Source organism: Gouania willdenowi, chromosome 3 (genome assembly GCF_900634775.1).
Source record: "Gouania willdenowi chromosome 3, fGouWil2.1, whole genome shotgun sequence".
NCBI classification, from domain to species: domain Eukaryota; kingdom Metazoa; phylum Chordata; class Actinopteri; order Blenniiformes; family Gobiesocidae; genus Gouania; species Gouania willdenowi.
Window position 1 is genome coordinate 26,230,486 of NC_041046.1, and position 18,036 is coordinate 26,248,521.

The window sequence follows — 18,036 nt, forward strand, 5'->3', positions numbered from 1 at the left end:
GGGCTGCGAGCCCGGCCCATCTCTTCCCCCTGGGGGAGAGAGTGGATGCCTGCAGCAGCCTGTCCACTGAGAGGGGCCTCAACGGCAGTGCTGTGGTGCCCTCTAGCGGAGGAAGCGTGCCAGTGCCTGCAAGGGGAGCAACGTGCGCTCTCCTCGGAGGGCAGCGTGAGAGCGGGGCACACTTTATTTTTGGGAAAACATGAGTGTGGGTGCGTGCTTTTGAACAATTTTTCAGAGGGGCAACAACCGGGACCTTCATTGAAAAACGTCCTTACCTCCCGGCAGCCTTTGGACCAAGCTGTGGTAGCGGGGAGGCGGGGGTGTGGGGGGCCCTCAGGTGCACACTTGCAGCAGAGCAGGTGGAGCTGGAGAATGGGGAACATCTCGCTGCATCACCAGGGAAGATGAGAGGAGCGCGCCAGGTTGCCCTCTTCTTCTTCCTGGCCTGGTTGTGTTGCGCGGGCAGAGCCGGTGGGGTCGCAGCCAAGGCCAAAGGCTTCCTGGGCCACCCTAAAGAACTGTGACCTGACAGTTGCGTGGGGCAGGTCACAGACAGCTTGGGAATCTTGAATTGCGCACCCTGAGAAGCCGGGAATCCTTCGTCTTGGCCTCGCAGTGCCTCTGCATAGAGGCCAGAGCGAAGTCAAAGATCCCCTCCGGAACAACGGGCATGTCAAGGATGTCACCCTTCTTGTTCTCCGACAGGTTCACCAGGTCGAGCCAGCGAGCCCGCTTCTGGAGAACAATGAACCCCATCGATCTCCTCGTGGCCTGGACCTTACAGCGCTGGACCCGGAGGCACAAGTCGGTGACCACTGACATCTCCTCCCACCTGGTCGAGTCCGGAGTTGACCCAAGGTCATCACACAGCTTCGCCTGGTATGCCTTGAGCAGCGACAACAAGTTGAGTGCTCTGGCCGAGAGCACCGCAGCCTTGTAGGAGCACTCCATCAGGGCTGACTGTAAGCGATCGGACTTGCCGGGCAGGCTCGGTTTCCAGGGGGGACACGACGGTCGGCCAGGCGAGTAGGCCCAGGCTCTCCATAGCCTCACAGTGAAGGGATGAAGGGCCCGGTACCAAGCTCTTGCTGCTGAACGGCTGTTCTTTCCAGGAACACGCCACCTCCTCCAGCAGCTCCAGGAAGACAGGGAGCAGTTGCTTTGCCGTACCCCTGGTCGCTGGGAGCCGCTTTCCCTTGTAACGGGACCTGGTCGTGTCTGTCACGACGGCGGGCCAGAGGATAGGCGGGCAAGGGTCTGGGTCGGACTCTGAACCCCAGCTGGAAACGAGTTCCACCACAGGCTCCACACAGGTCTCCGTCTCCATCTCCACTGCGACGGCCTTGGTGTCGAGAGGGGGAAGAAAGGGTCGAAGACAGGTGTGTCAGCGGTCGGCATTCGACAGTTGTGGGGGGCGCCGAAGCAGTGTAATCCCAAGCGTGAAGGCAGGGAAAACACTGGCCGACATGGTGTGGTCGAAAAACAGAGAAGAGATATCGACAGCAGCGTCCGGCAATGGAATCCACAAAGGGTCCGCCTCTACTTATAAAAGGTGGGCCTACCTGTCGCGGATTAATATATTTCACCAGCCAATCAGGATTGGCGTAATGAGATAGGGCTTCTGAGATATGACGTGAAGGCTTATATCCCTTAGTGAGATGTTGAAACTTGTACAAGTTACACTGCATACCTCTTTTTAGCTCTTTGCCAAAAAATAAAGTGTACAGCGGTATTTTGGTTTTACAAAAATGAAAATCATAAGGTTTGAGGTACATGACGAAATAATAATCTCCAGGACTAACAAAACATATGAAACCACCAATAAAGTGTCCTAAGTTTTAGGTTTCTATTTTGCATCATAACATGAATAGCGTATTTTATACTGTGGAAAAGGTAAATAACATGTCTTGTTTTGAAAGAACCTTGACAACATGGTAACTCCTTTTCTACTGATAGCATTCCATTGCTGAATGTTGCGGGAAAAGAACCAAACATTTTGGAACAGCTGTGGTGAATAGTTTGTATTGAGATACTTTCAGTTAACTACAGTATGTAGCTTACATTTGCATACAGTAGCAGTCGGAACCGCCTGTGAATCTTCTGAGTAAACTTTCACTTCTGCACAGAGTTTTAGGGTTAAGAGGGAGAAAGGGGGCTTATAGTGGACCAGCAGAATCAGTAGAGCTTGGACTTAAGCACAGTGAGATTAACAAACTACATCACCAAGTAAGCAGCGTGTATACAATTCTGCTTCTACATCTGTGGAGCTGCAAGTTAAACGTAAAGTAATCGTGACAGGACAGCAAAAAAGAAGCAGGTTAAGCAGAAAGCTGTGGGGGATTGGTGTTGGTCTGCTTAATGATTCTACCAGTAAAAATATGCAGAGCAGCTTCTGCTTCTCTCATTAGGGGCCCATCACATTAACAGAGAGACCCCCACTAGTCCACTAGACCCTTTAGTGCTGTCAGTTACAAGGAAATTGGCAGGACATTTCTACAATTGACTCCATAGCAAATGTGTCAAACATTGCAGAGCACAAAATGACAGGCCTGATGAAAACCAACAATTTCTATTATCAGGAGGGGTTTTCTCATTCGAGGTGGAATTGGTTTGTACTATAGGAAAATAAATCTCAGGCAAGACGTGAATATTGACAGATTGGTGTTAAGATTACAATGAAATCACTCAAATAATCTCATTCATCATTTACTGGGTCTCACTCAGTGAAAATATATCTAATATTTAGGTAGAACTATACGACAATGCATGCACACACAATAATCAACATGACGTATTGAGTTTAGGATCATTTTAACTTGAGTTCAATATTTGATTTTGTGGATTAACAAACAAAATTTAAATGAATAAATGTGTGACCTGGTTAAAAATATCAAATATCTGGAAAAGTGTATAGGCTATGTAAAGTCCTTGGTCACAATTCATAATATTAACTATGAAATCTCTGCATGATTTTCTATGTTAATTTTACTGTAATGCAAGTGTTTCTTTCTTTTTTTTTTTTTTTTTTTTTTTTTTTTTAAAAAAAAAAAAAAGCAAGTGTTTATTTCTTTCTCGCAAAGAATGTTCATTTACGAATAATAATAATTGAAATAATTATATTTATAACTGTCTGCTATCAGGTGCACACCAGAATAAAATCCATTTTATATCCATCTTTAGTATTTCTGTAGGTTGTTGCTCAATGTGGTCCCTCTAACTTATTATTGTTACTACAATTACTGATCCATACTGTGATGTTTTTAAATAAGCCATACTATTTCATTTCTCCTTTCTGTAAAATATTTAGGCCTATACATTTGGTTTTCCACCCATATGTATTTGCCCTCTACCACAGTGCATTGTTTGAAAAACAAACAAACAAAACATACAGACTAAGGATTTAACCAATCACCATAAAGCTGTCTTCACATACTTCCTGTATTGTTTAACAAATAGTATGCTGCAGAAAGCTGCTGAATCCACTAAACACACGCAGGGACAGGGCTGGAAGCAGATGAAAATCCCAGAGGAAAACCATGCCACAATGCAGATCAAAAACTAACATTAACTAAATAATAACAAAACCTAAAACTTTCAAAGCCCAAACATAAGGTCCACAGAACTGAATAAAAACACAACAGGAAGATGAGGGCTTCTACCTCTATGGCAGAGATGCAATCTTTGAACCAGTACGATGCATACATTTATATACACCTGCTAGCAAAGACATTGAACATATCAAAATAAGGCTTACAAAACCCAGCAGAAAGAGTTACCGAAAAATTAAACCCAGAACAATTCTGGACAATAAAACAAACCAACATCACAAACCCCAAACTAATATTTGATACATGCATCCATGAACTATGAGTTTTTGGAATACCTGCAACTTTTTAGTTTGGTTATTATAATCCTTCCTTTGGTGTCATCATTGTTGGCTGCAACTTCCATCTGACTTTAGTTGATCAGGAATGAATGAAGCTATATATAGTCCTTACTTGGGAGTCAGTCAGTTTAGTTTGAGAACAAAAGAAAAAAAAAAAGAAATGGGCAAATACACATCAAGTCCTTCTTGAAATATCAATTAAGGGTGAAGGGTTGAGCCAAAGTCATCTGAAGTGAGCCCCTCGCCTGATTGCCAGTCAGACAAATGCTTTTAAGAGCAAAACAAAATCATTAGCAAAGACAATCTGTACAGAGTTTGAAAGCATTGTTGGTGATTCAAGAGTGTTTAATAACAGTCCATCTCATTTCTTACCAACAGATATCAGCACAGAGGACCAATAGGTTGTTTGATTTAACCACTGATCATGAACATGAGGAGCGGTCAAACTTTCCAAAGCCCCATTTGTGATTCAAAGCTCAGTTAGTAATTCTCATGCCCATAAAAAACGATCTAACACCCATTTGGTGTAATAGCTGTACAAGGTAACTGACAAATGATGAGAGACTGGTGTGATCAGAGAACAGTGTGGCAATCGGCTAAAGAGAGGAGGGCTTGGCAGGGGAATTTAAAAGAGGGGGTGGAGTGAGAGAGGTACAGAGGAGGAGGAAAACGAGGGAAATGTTGAACAGAATTGTAAGGGAAAGGGTAAAGATTGTCTATTCACTTGAAAACAAGAAGCTGAGAGAGAAGACTCAACAAGAGGTAAGATCAGCACATATTACCGTGGTGTAAGTTCTTCTTTTACGCATGGAGGAGAAGATAAAAAAGAGCAGAATATTCATAACCACATGGAAGTGACTGGTTTAAAAACATGAACAACTGAACCTTTTTCTCACAACTTTAAGGTCAAATTTGTTATTTGGGAGTATTTGAACATAATCCAAGTATTTCACTTTAAGATTGTTGCTTTTTGTTTCTCTGAGTTCTTATAAGTACATGTTAAAAGTTTTCCCTTACCTTTAAGTATACAGTCGAATTCCTAAAATGCATTTTTTTAATTATATATATATATATATATATATATATATATATATATATATATATATATATATTTTAAAGATCAATGATTATTGTAATGTTTTTTGTTCTGTATTTTTTACTGTATAATGTAAACCTTGTGTGCGCGGGTGTTTGGATTATGTTCCTCGTGTTTCAAAAGTAATGGGACAAGCATTCCCCTGATGAATGGTGATAGCAAACACAGATGTGTCTGAGCAAGATGCTCAATCCAGTGTGTGTGTGTGTGTGAGAGAGAGAGAGAGAGAGAGAGAGAGAGAGAGAGAGAGAGACAGAGAGAGAGAGATACTAAAACCTCAAAGACCAAAGTATGGATTGCCTTGGCTTTTTCTTACTAAAAGAAGAAGTTTCTTAGCATCTTTTTTAGGTTTTCCTTCATAAGTTAGAGTGCCCGCGTCTCTCATTAACCCTCAATGGTAAGTTTGGTGTGTATTAAATATACTGAACAATGATACACCTTCATTCTTCCACCAGGAGCTTGTGTTGCTGGACCGTATCTTCAACCATTAGCGCAGGGTTAAAGGGTCAGTCGTGACGGCAGTGTGTGAGAATGTCACTGAAGTATCTTTTTCTCTTCTTTGGAATCACTGCAGCCTCTGTTGTTCTGGCTCAAGGTGGGTTTCTCAACAACAAGCTGAGTTTGCTGGCATTCAGAGTGGACACAAGGCCAGTTACAGCTGAAAAGTTTTACATTATAAAATAGAAAGCTGTGTAACGGAATACAAAATGTCAATGTACTAGTAAATTCGGTCAACATTAGTACAAAATCAAAGGAAAAGAAAACTTACATGGTTAAACATGCTTTTTTTTCTTCTTAATGTGCATTTGAATGATTTCCAAAATATTTTTAGCTATTTTGTTTTTTGGTTCTTGGCCCCAATTGAAATCTTTGAGATCCAGAGAGTAGGCCTATACATTTTGCTATAATCATAAGCTGCCATAGTCATATGGCATCGGTGCACCTACAGCACTTACTGGTTTTGGTGCGTTAAGTGACAGCTCAAATTATCCCACTTTGGGAGGATATTCAAAAGAATTAACAAAAAAAATGGATCAATTCTAAAAGAAAATCTGATCATGTGTCATGCAGGAAGATGGAGAACAGATCACAATTAGAGCATTCCTTTTTATCATACATTTAAAAGAACTACAAAACATTACCAATATCTGTTTCTTTTTTAAAGTTTAAATTGGGCTTGAACGTAGTATTTTGTTTGCTCATACAGAAATACATCCAGATAACTATGAGTGGACCACGTGGTTCAACGTCGACCACCCTGGAGGTCGTGGAGACTATGAGCAGCTGGATGCCATCCGCTTCTATTACAGGGCCCGAGTTTGTGAGTCTCCACAAGCCATCGAAGCCCGAACAACTGATTGGATCCCAGCCAGAGAAACTGGAGAAAAGGTCCACGCTGACCCTACAGTGGGTTTCTGGTGTCTCAATGAGGAACAAGGTCCAAATGGCAATTGCTCCAACTATGCAGTCCGTTTCCTCTGTCCCAAAGGTTATGCTGTTCACAACCTTTTACAGTACATACAGATTAAAAATGTTTCTGTAGCTCCAACAACAACAATTCAATATGTTGTTTTCAAACTGCATTTTCAAATAACAATTGTTGTCTTGTGCTCCATTAGATTCCACAGTGAACATTCAGGGAACCTGGGGTCCTTGGACAGACTGGAGCCCATGTCCAGCCCTCTGTGGTCAAGTTGGAGTGCAGCTTCGTTATCGCAGCTGCCAGTCTCACTCCATGCCTTGCAGTGGCTCTAAAGTCGAGAGAAAATCCTGTGATGGGCCCGAGTGCCCAGGCTCAGGTGAGAGTTGCTCAGCAGAATCAAACTGCAGCTCAGAAATGATCAAATATTGGATAAGCATCTAACCTTGGCCTTTGATTCATTCTAGTTTGTGGCCTGCAGTGTGTGATGGGAAAAGTAAATGCAGACTGTGATGCCTGCATGTGTGAACAGCACATCCTGTTGGGCTCTGTACGCAGTGCTGGTGGTCTCACTGCTGAAGGAGCTGCCATCCTTAGATCAGACAAACTTCTCACCCTGACAGACCACAACGGACACTTCCGCGTCCCTGGCATCTGTCCTGATGGCAACACAACTCTGACAGTCAGCCTGCGGGGTCATGCCACCCTAAATGTCGTGGTACCCAGCAGCAATGAGCACACTTCTGTTCTGTCAGTTCAACTGAAAAGAGCCGGTACAGCAGACTCCTGTCATCACATTTACCGTTTTGTTTTTAAACCTATGCGTATCTAGTGAAGATTTTTTTTTAAGATAAAGCAAAGTTTGTAGGTGAAAAGGTTTGCATTTGTGTTTATAGACAAGCTTCATGTGTTGAGCAGCCCAATGAGCAAGGCCAAGAGAGAGGGACAAAGCACTGCATTCTGCTGCAAAGTGGCCGGAACCCCTCAGCCAGACACGTACCAATGGTAACGCTTAATAAGTCCACACTCCTCAAAGAAATAGAAGATTCATCCAATGTAGAGTAAAATTCATGTATCATCTGCTAAACGTTTTTTTAAAGTAATTACTTAAAATATTTGTTCGGCATTGTGATACTTTATTCAAGGCTTTTTTCATCTACAGTAGTTTATTCTCCTTTTGCCAGGATCTCTCTCTTACCATCTCTGACCTTATTTCCTAAATGCTCTACTTTCCTCTGATGTACTTCAGTCAGTCCTGATAACTGCCAAGCTCCAGCTCAGCTTTCTGTTTCCTAAATAGGGACGGAAAGCTTTTTCTTCAGCTGACTGTTGCAAATCAGTACCTGCAATTCAGTAATTGAAATAGGATTCTAAAAAAAGCAAATCCATTCTGCAATCAGCTTTTAAATCAGTTTGACCATTTCAGAAAGATTATTTGGCTGGCTTTGATCTCATCTAGGCCAAACCAGTTTAATAAAATAGCATATAATAAACAAAATGATTATTTTTGTCATAGTTTTTGTTGAATAATTTTTTAAAGTGAAAATAACTAGACTAAAAAATCTATACCAAAATATATTTATATTTTTGTTGATTAAACAAAACTATCATTTTATCACATGGGACAAACTTATGAACATGTGGTCTTATGCATTGATCATATTAAATCGTGTAGTGTACAAACCATAATACCATCAGATATAAAGTTATTAAACAGTAATTCAATCTTTAAAAAAAAATAAAATGGATAAACTCTTATCCTGTATATTTTGGTCAACTATATCTGTAATAAATTTAGTTGACTAAAACTTTAATGTCAATTAGTTGACTAAAATTAGACTATAACTTAAATAGTCCTGATGACTAGATTTTGACTAAAACTACATTGTATTTTAGTCAAAAGACCAAAACTGATAATAATAACTAAGTGACAACAACTGCAACAATTTTCTCAGTTTGGTGCTCAAAATATTCCATGGTATTACAAATGTATTATTTTGCATCCTGTAAGCCAATAAACTGTTGTATAGTGCAATAATTGAGCTACATTAAGTCCCAGGATATCCATGTTTCATTTCGCTTCAGTTTTTTCTGCTCTTGTATGTAAACTTACAGGTTTCATAATAACAGTCTAATAGAAAAGCAGTCCGACAGCATGCTGGTCCTCAAAGATTTGCTTCCTGAGCATGCCGGCGAGTATTACTGCAAAGCAATGGGTCCAACGGGATCCATAAAGACCAACCCAGCTATTCTTAGAGTCATAGGTGTGTTCTCAGGACACATTAAAAGGAAACAGAAATGTAATACGTTTGTTTAGTTGTGTGATAAAACTCAATTAATGTCAATGTTTTTTAATCACAGGTCGAGATGAGCCCTCATGCAAGCCCACGCCTGAACCCCACCTCATTCGCCTTCCTCATGACTGTTACCAAAACAGCACAAACTCTTTCTACTATGATGTGGGCAAGTGCCCCTCAAGCACATGTGCAGGAAAGCTGGATAAGGGTATCAGGTGCAAAGACAAAGTGGCTTACTGTTGTGGTGTAGCACAGATGGAGAAGAAGGAGCTAACATGTCAAGGCTACCAATTGCCTGTCAAGGTGGTGACAGAGTGTGGCTGCCAGAAATGTGTAGACGCCAAGGCCATTGTTCATGGAAGGGCCATTGCTGCTGACAATGGTGAACCGATGAGGTTTGGCCACATCTTCATGAATGGAGTCCGAATCAGCCGCACAGGCTATAAAGGTACCTTTTCCATCCCGGTTCCTCCATACACAGAAAGGCTAGTGCTAACATTTGTGGACAACATGCAGAAGTTTATCAACACAACAAAGGTACTTCCCTTTAACACAAAAGGAGGTGCTGTGTACCATGAAATTAAACTTTTAAGAAAAAAAGCTCCTGTGACTATCAGCTCTGCAGAAACCAACACTCTAGAGCTCGGAGAGGTTGAGGACCAGGAGGCAATGGTTCAAATTCAAATCCCCCCACAGTCCTTCTACAAGGAAAATGGAGAAGTATTTACAGGTAATGTCAATGCCAGTATTACATTTCTGGACCCCAGGGATGTCTCCACAGCTGCTGCAGCTCAAAGCGATCTCAATTTTGTCGGCGATGAGGGCGACACCCTGCCACTGAGGACTTATGGAATGTTTTCAGTAGATTTTAGGGGTGAGGAGAACAATGAGCCCCTAAATGCAGGTGAAGTAAAAGTGTTCCTAGATGCTGCTCAGGTCACGATGACTGAGCACATTGACATGATGAAGCTGTGGTCACTGAACCCTGAGACAGGCCTGTGGGAAGAGGAGGGAAGCCTGCAGGTTGAGAAGAAGAAAAGGGGGAAAAGAGAAGAAAGAACCTTTCTAATAGGAAACATGGAAATCAGAGAGAGAAGGTTGTTCAATCTTGATGTCCCAGAGAGCCGCAGGTGCTACGTGAAAGTCAGAGCCTTCAGAGGAGAACGCTACTCAGCCACTGACCAGGTTGAAGGAGTTGTGGTGAGTCTTATAAATATGGAGCCCATTGCTGGCTACTCCTCTAATCCACGTGCCTGGGGTCGATTTGATAGTGCAGTGACAGGTCCCAATGGAGCCTGTCTACCAGCCTTCTGCGATGAACAAAAACCTGATGCTTACTCTGCACATGTTATGGCCAACCTTGGAGGAGAAGAACTTGAAGCTGTGCCTTCAGCTCCCAAACTCAATCCCAACCTGATTGGAGTACCTCAACCATACTTGAGTAAACTTAATTACAGGCGGTCAGACCATGAGGACCAAAGGATGAAGAAAACTTCATTTAGTATTAATGTGGCAAAACCAAGTCCTAACACAGCCGAGGAAGCCAACGGACCAGTGTACGCATTTGAGAACTTGAAAGAATGTGAAGATGCCTCTTTTAGTGCTGCACATTTCCGCTTTTCAAGAGTAGAAGGAGACCGCTATGATTACAACACAGTACCCTTCAATGAAGACGACCCTATGAGCTGGACAGAGGATTACCTGAGCTGGTGGCCTAAACCTATGGAGTATCGTGCATGCTATATTAAAATCAAAATCAACGGCCCCCATGAGATCAATGTGCGATCTCGCAACATGGGTGGCACTCATCCCAAAACAGTAGGCCAGTTATATGGCCTCCGAGATACTCGCAGCATCCGAGATATGGACCAATCAACTATCTCAGCAGTGTGTCTGGAGTTCAAATGCAGCGGGATGCTCTACGATCAGGAACGTGTTGATCGTACTCTAGTCAAAGTGATCCCACAAGGAAGCTGCAAGAGAGACCACGTCAATGCAATGCTTCAGGAGTATCTGGTCAACCATCTCCCCCTGGCAGTCAACAATGACACCAATGAGTTCACCATGCTTGCACCCCTTGACCCTTTGGGCCATAATTATGGAATATATACAGTGACTGATCAAGATCCCCGGACAGCTAAAGAGATTGCCCTTGGACGCTGCTTTGATGGCACCTCTGATGGCACATCCAGGGTCATGAAGAGCAATGAAGGTGTGGCACTGACATTCATCTGTGGAGATCATGACGCAACCCAACCCAGTGTCTTTCAAGCTGTGCAAGGTTCCCAGAGTCAAACGCTGACAAGTGTGGTGAGAGGAGAGGAACGACAGAACCGTCGTCGGCAGAGGGCAAACACGTCCCGGAACAGTAAACGACGTAGCACCAGAAATCCTGAAGGAAAACGCACAAAGACCAGAAACTGAACTCCAAAAAGCAAAGCTCTACATAGTCCAAATGATGAACATAAGGACCGCATGGTGTTAACCCTATGTTTTATGTCAAACATTGTATAATTTTAGATAAATTGAATGCATAGAGATGCAAGGCTTTTTTTAATGCATTTCCCTCCAAAAGACATATTTGTTTTTCATTAACTTTTCATTTTGGACTTTACTGTGGTAAATGTTCTTTACTTGAAACTGTAAATAGAAAATATTTATGACAGACATGTAAAAACCAGTCATCTTTAAGTTCTTTATTTAGAAGATGTTCCATTGTAAACAGAAATTCTGATCTGACCAGCGATTTATTAAATTAGATGCTTATAAAACTCTGCAGATGTTTTATTCTGTCCATGTAACATTGTAACTGGTCAATTAGTAGAAGAAAAAAAAAAAAAATCACACCCATGTGAAGCCATTTTAGGAACATGGTGGGATATAGGCCATTACACCCCAGCAATTCATCACACTTGATACAAGCCTGCAGAAGCAATGATAAGAAGGCCAGTTGCAAATTCATCCACTCGTCTCAACATTACTCTTAAAAAGTCAAATTCAAATTAGTAAATTAAACTTTTGCATGCAAAACCAAAAATACCAACAAGCAATCTTTGCTTCATTTTTTCAAGGATTTCCCAGAGAGTGTCAGGATAATGGCTGTGAGGATATTAAGTTATTTATTGTACTTTATCCCTTTTAACTTGGAGTGAGTGTCATGCGCTCGCAGTAAAATTACTACCAATTACATGTCGGCCTTTGTCAAATCAGCAACAATGCAATATTTCTGGGATAAAGATGGATTATATACTGACAAATTGTTCTGCCTCTGTAACCCAAGTTTTAGAAACACTGTCTCCTGCAGGAGAACCATCCTTAAGTTAACACAGCCTATAATAAACAGGGGACATTCTAGTTACAGTTTGCATAGAACCTTGAGTTTCTATGTCTCTACACTTAGAAATGCAATACTGGCTCTGCCATTTCGACCGGAACAACATTGACTAAATGAGCCCGATAAAATTCAGACCACAGCGGTTACAATAGATTCATTGAAGCTGCGTCACCCAACAGAAAGTTGCGTGTGTTTGCATGTGTCTGCGTGACAAAGATAGGCCGAGTGAAACAAAGAAAAGGCAAGTTCATGTTTCAAAATAATGAGTGGTGAGACTAGATGCTTCATGATACAGTCACTCCGGTCAGTGAAGCAAAATGCAAGGGGGCAACATCGGGTCCCGACTTTCCAGAATGGCACTGGACAGCATGAGCTGCTGCAGCTCGGAGGGACAGGAGAGGGCAGTGAAGATGAAGCCAGTGTCACATGAAGTCCTCGTAGTCTTGAGCGTAGCCACCATCAAACTCTGCATAATCAAGGTCATCTCGCAACTGTGCTTTGAAACCACCTCCAGGTACCACCCCTTTTTTCTTCTTTTTTCCTTTGTTTTGCTACAAAAAAGTAACATAAAAATAGACATTTAAATAAAGTAAAAAAACAACAACAACTGTGGAGAAATATGTTCCTATGTTAATGGATATCAGCTTTCCACTAAGTTGAATCGTATCACTTAGTTTGTGCTTAAAGAGCACCCCCTACTGAACAGAAAGTAGAAGACAGGTAGAAATAAACTCACCTTTTCTTGCTTCTGTTTTTCAGTAAGTACAGCTGAGAGGGAATTACTGATTTTCTTCAAATCATCTACTTCCACTGTAGGAGAAAGAAAATAACCAGGTAAAATGTATACACTAATAAATACAAAAAGATGTGTTAAAAAAAAAAAAAAAGCATATAAAGGTGATACTCTTACATGAAATGCAAAGTTCCCGAAACAATGATTCAAGGAAATTTGAATAGTGTACTGATTTTTCAAACTGGGAAATCTTTTCTTTCAGCAGTTTTTCAAAATCTGTAAAGTCTTCTCTAGAAGATGGACACATGGCATCAATCCCACTGACAACATTTGAAGTGCTGCTGACACCTGAAAAACATCAATTCAAAACACCTTTAAATACAGAAATTTCAAGGTGATAAAGATTTATACATGTAACAAATTACTTTGAAGCAAATAGTCTAATTATTTTATTTAGTTCAATAAAAAAAAAAAAAACAATAAATAAAAAAAAAATATTTTTATTTTTATTAATAATTTATTGTTCAATCTAATGTGTTCAACTGCTTGGTGTATGAAGCAGATTTTAGTGTTAAAAAAAAGCCTTGAATACTATTTTAATGTTCTTCCAGCAGCCATGACCCAGTGGTAGAGTGGTTCACCCAATAACCAAAGGGTTGCCGCTCTCTCCCAGTCATTGTTGTGTGCTTGGGCAAGGAACTGTACCCTCATCACCCAGTATAAATATATATGAGCTGTGCATGAATGATGGTGGTGGTCAGAGGACCGTAGGCCCAGGCTACAATGTAGCTTACCACCACTGGTGTGAATAAATATTGTAACGTGCTGAGTCTCTTGATGAAAAGCGCTATATGAATCCAAGCTAGGGTTGGGGTCTATTACATTTTTCAGTTACAATTACATTTCCAATTACCCATGGAATTAAAAACGTACAGCGTTCCGTTTAACCAACGCACAATAGTGACACAGGATCATGTTTTCAAAGACAACTCTTTGTTTAAAAACTATATCAGATCCCAAATGTGTTCACACTTACCGAAGGCATCCTTTGCCAACTCCAAGTCTGCATCTTCTTGTAATTTCTTCACTCTTAACTTATCTGCAAGTTGTTCTTCAGGAGTAAGCTCTGGAGCCTATGAAACACAAGCTAAATATGATCAATTAAACCAAAATGTGATTTTGTTTACACTGAAAACAAAAAGATCACTCACATTAACTAGCTCCATCTCTTTCTGCTCCTGTTGCTTTTTCTTTAACCGATTTTCTTTCTCTTTGATCTTTTCAATTAATTTCTTCTTTTCAGAAACCTTGACAACTTTGAAATGATAAAATGAACATGTCATTTCTACAATAACTAATGCATTGTTCCAGAAAATAAAATTAAACACAAACCTGTTTTTGTCACCTCTGCTTTTTTCTCCTCATCTTCTTCCTCATCATCCCAGTTGTCCTGTGTGGTGAAAATCACATTTACTAATGCAGGCAACACAAAGAAGACTTTTATTGTTATTATTTTATTTCTTTTAATCAGTAGGTTAAAAGCCATGTTTGATTTTCAGCATTCAATTCCCCAAATAGTTTTGGTACATTTACTTTCTAAAGATAGTACTCATTTTGTCTAATGCCAATTAGTTATCAAGCAATATTTCACTGTACAAACATATTTTAAAACCACAATCTATAGCATTATATTGCAAGTATGTAAGTAAATAAAAGGGATGAAAACTGTATTACTAATTTGAGTATAATATGTCTTTGGAGTAACTTATATCAACTTTTAGCCTCAGACACAAGTAATATCCCTTTAAATGTGGGTATTGCCATTTTGGAGAGTTCAGATAATCAGCGTTTGCGTATCATAATCTTGTCATGTACAGACTACGCTACATATTTACGCTACCACTAAAAGTCTATGGTTACCTAGCTTTTTAATCCAACGTTATAGCGCTTAGTTACGGTTCATCCTTTTCCTTGGACGTTATGACCTTATTGTTAGGAAAAATCAGGAACATTGTTGAGGACAGATTTTGAAGTTGTACTTACCAGGTATTGTCAAACATTGGATGTCTAGAACTTCACGAAACCAGTTGGAGTTAAGTAAATGTAGCACTACTTTGAGTAATCACTACAACACAGTTTTTCAAACATGTCGATCGACACAAGCGCATACTTAAAGTGCTTTTTATTGCATATGCAGCATCTAAAACACCTCTAATTTGTACTAGTTAAGGTCATATAATAGTCTTTCAGTTGAGCTGTCTTCATCTTTCGGGTTGAGGATTGCTATAAGTAAACTTATCTTTATAATTCCACAATCACACTTGTACTATATTATTATAAAAGGCCGCGGCTATTCATACGGCACAACCCTCATTGGTCAGTTTAGGTGACGTGATGATTGCACCGCGTGACTTTAAGTTCCGTCAGTTTTATTTTAGCTCATATTTATTTTTAGCTACCCCCGCTAACCCTTTTATTTTAGCTCTAATCCTAACCCAGGAAAAACCCTAAAATGTTTATTTTTTTCATATATGTATTTTTAAAGGTGGAATTTGCCGTGTTAAATATGTTAAAACGAAAAAATACATATGATAAAAGTGGGATTTGAACCCACGTTAGCGGAAGGAAGGAAGCTTGAGTGCGGCGCCCCAGACCAGTCGGTCATCCTGGCACGTTGAAAAAATACAGGCACATTACACTTGTGTAGAAAAGGTCCGGTGTCACGGTCTGAGTTTACCTTCGTACTGAGATTCTAACCCTAACATAATCCAAAAAACAAATAAAACACGTGTCCGTTAAATTTTAAAACAAAAAACAAATAATTTTTTTTTTAGCAAAAAATCATTTTTCAGTAGTGCGCATGTGCATATACAATCTTAGGAAGACGTGACCTCAGACCCTGACACTGGAAACGCGGAACAAGTACCAATAGTACGTTTCCGTATCAATAGACACTTCGATAATAAAAATTTAGAGATCTCCATTATCATCACTGTGATTATTGGCTGATAAATGCCTTTGATTATGCCCTAATGACTTACAAGAATATGTAATTTCTCCATAATAAAATAAAACTATTTGATGTACAACTGTAACAAAAAAAAAAATCTAAGTGTTTTCCCCACTATAACGTTTGCTTTTTTTGTCACAACTAAAACTACTTGTGAATACAAACTTATTCTACTGTGTACTGAAAGTTCACGGCAGTTTACCAAAATAAAATCGTGTTATCTACAACGGAGGACGTGAGCTCATTTGTCACTATCTAGGCGAAGTGAGCTAGTGCTTTCCACTGGGTCAATAATCCGATCTTTCTGGACGGAAACCAGGTAAACATTGAGGGTGAGTCCACATGTGTCTGCTGAGCAGTTTCCTTTGGCCTGCGGTGAACTCAGAAAGTTCTAGGCCTGCTCAGCCCTTCATCGCCGGGTTGAGTCATCAGCTCAGGATGATTTCGTCTGATCGATGCTAAACTTAGCATGCTAACACCTCCGCCCTACGGTCAGCATGTAACGAACTAGTGCCTGCTGAGGCACAAAGTCTAATAAATAATCTCTCCATATTAATATTTATTATTAATAACCGAGTAGTGGAGGCACGGCGGACAGCAGAAGCCACAACACTCACTGAATTCCCTCGTGGAAGCTAACGAGTGTTAAAGCATGACGTGACTGAAGTTAGCCTCTGTATCATTAGCGTGCGATTCAGCATTTCAGGGCAAAGATAACAGTTTCAACAACTATCAGTGCTGCGATACAAATTATCTTTCAAAATAAAATAAATAAAAATAAAAGCACATGTGCCACAATATTAACATCAACCCTCAGACTTTAAAATTCCATTCACATTAGGCAAGAGTAAAATAATAACAGATGTGCATGTTGCTTAGAGGTGATGGAGAAAACCATTAATCACAATTTTATCTTTCACTATTATTAACATTTTAAAGATCTTTTATTTACATTTTTCACACTGTAATACAGACCAGGCGAGTCCTGCAAATTTGGATATTTCAACTGCACTTTAAAATAGTGAAGATGATGTAAAGTGTTACTCAAAAGTGAGGTGAAATAATTCAGCAGCCGACTGATGTTAAAGGTAAGATCAATTATACAAAATAGAATCAATAATTGTTAGTAATTTAAAAAAAATAAATCTGTTGATAATACAATCGATTAACCAACTCAAATGTTGCTGAGAACAGATTTATGCTTGTTGTATGATCTAGTAATGTGCATCAAGCTCACTTTAAGTTTACTTCAGGGTGCTTATTTAACATTTATTTAAGGTTTTGATTGTCTAGAAACAGTTCAATATAAATGCTCCAATATAATTACATATTTAGTGGAAACTTAATATGCCATTTTGTTGGCTTAAAAGCCTCAGGCCTTTATAAACCCCTGAAACAATATAGGAATTAGTTTAACACACTTCCCTTTAACTTTTACCTTAAAAAATATAAAAACGTCGACAAGGAAACCAACTTCAGCACCGCACTAAAGCGGGAGCAGCTAGCATGTTATCTAGCTTAGTGGCCCGGTGAAGTTAGCACGACTGTTATCTACTTACGACCGCTAAAATGAGCTACTGAACCACGATTGCCGATAATAAATACCATTGACTTTAACGTTAAAGTAGCATACATTAGTACGTAAATGATGTACTAAATGACCATGAGATATAGGGACCGCCAGACGGAGTTTCTTCGGTGTTTGTGTTACAGCAGGCTGCTGCTGAAGCCACATGAGTTAGCATGATGCTAACACATTTCAGAGGATAGACAGGTTTGAGCACGGGGTCATAGCTCACACTTCAGCAGCACATCACTGACACATCGGATGGATGGAGTATTTTTACCCTGACGTTATCCTCTTCGTCTTCGCCTTCCCATTTATCCTGCACCACCACCGCCGCCTTTTTAGTCGGCTCCTCCGGCTCAAAGCTGTCAGCGTCTGTAAAAACGACAACATGAAACTTGTTACAGCGATCCACATCTAACCGCTGAACACGGACACAACGATGTGCAAACTACAGGCTAGTTAGAAACAATGACGGGCGGATTGGTGTACAATCGGCTATTTGTCCTAACTTAGTTTCTCACCCCAGTCCGCCATGTTGGCTGTGATGGTTGTGTTTGACAGGCTCAGGGTGCAGCCGCTGCTGCAGCCCGTTGGCCACGTTGAGAAATCACCTCCTACCGTCTGTACGACGTCACTTCCTGCTCTGTTCGTATATCTACCACAAGGCTTTATCATACGGTTTCGTTTCAC

General features: G+C 40.4%; 2 protein-coding genes across 2 annotated transcripts; one reads left to right on the forward strand and one right to left on the reverse strand.

The window, feature by feature from the left end:
* Positions 1–4,504: 4,504 nt before the first annotated feature.
* cilp (cartilage intermediate layer protein, nucleotide pyrophosphohydrolase) lies at positions 4,505–11,470 on the forward strand. Its single transcript, XM_028435288.1, has 8 exons — positions 4,505–4,648; positions 5,438–5,577; positions 6,190–6,471; positions 6,602–6,781; positions 6,870–7,175; positions 7,299–7,407; positions 8,518–8,666; positions 8,764–11,470. Exons 2-8 carry the CDS (start codon positions 5,514–5,516, stop codon positions 11,121–11,123), a joined length of 3,450 nt encoding a protein of 1,149 aa, XP_028291089.1. The 5' UTR covers positions 4,505–4,648; positions 5,438–5,513; the 3' UTR covers positions 11,124–11,470.
* eif3jb (eukaryotic translation initiation factor 3, subunit Jb) lies at positions 11,469–18,025 on the reverse strand. Its single transcript, XM_028435298.1, has 8 exons — positions 17,868–18,025; positions 17,624–17,718; positions 14,159–14,216; positions 13,978–14,081; positions 13,803–13,899; positions 12,944–13,114; positions 12,770–12,843; positions 11,469–12,584 (listed from the first exon to the last, which is right to left on the reverse strand). Exons 1-8 carry the CDS (start codon positions 18,019–18,021, stop codon positions 12,456–12,458), a joined length of 882 nt encoding a protein of 293 aa, XP_028291099.1. The 5' UTR covers positions 18,022–18,025; the 3' UTR covers positions 11,469–12,455.
* Positions 18,026–18,036: the final 11 nt, after the last annotated feature.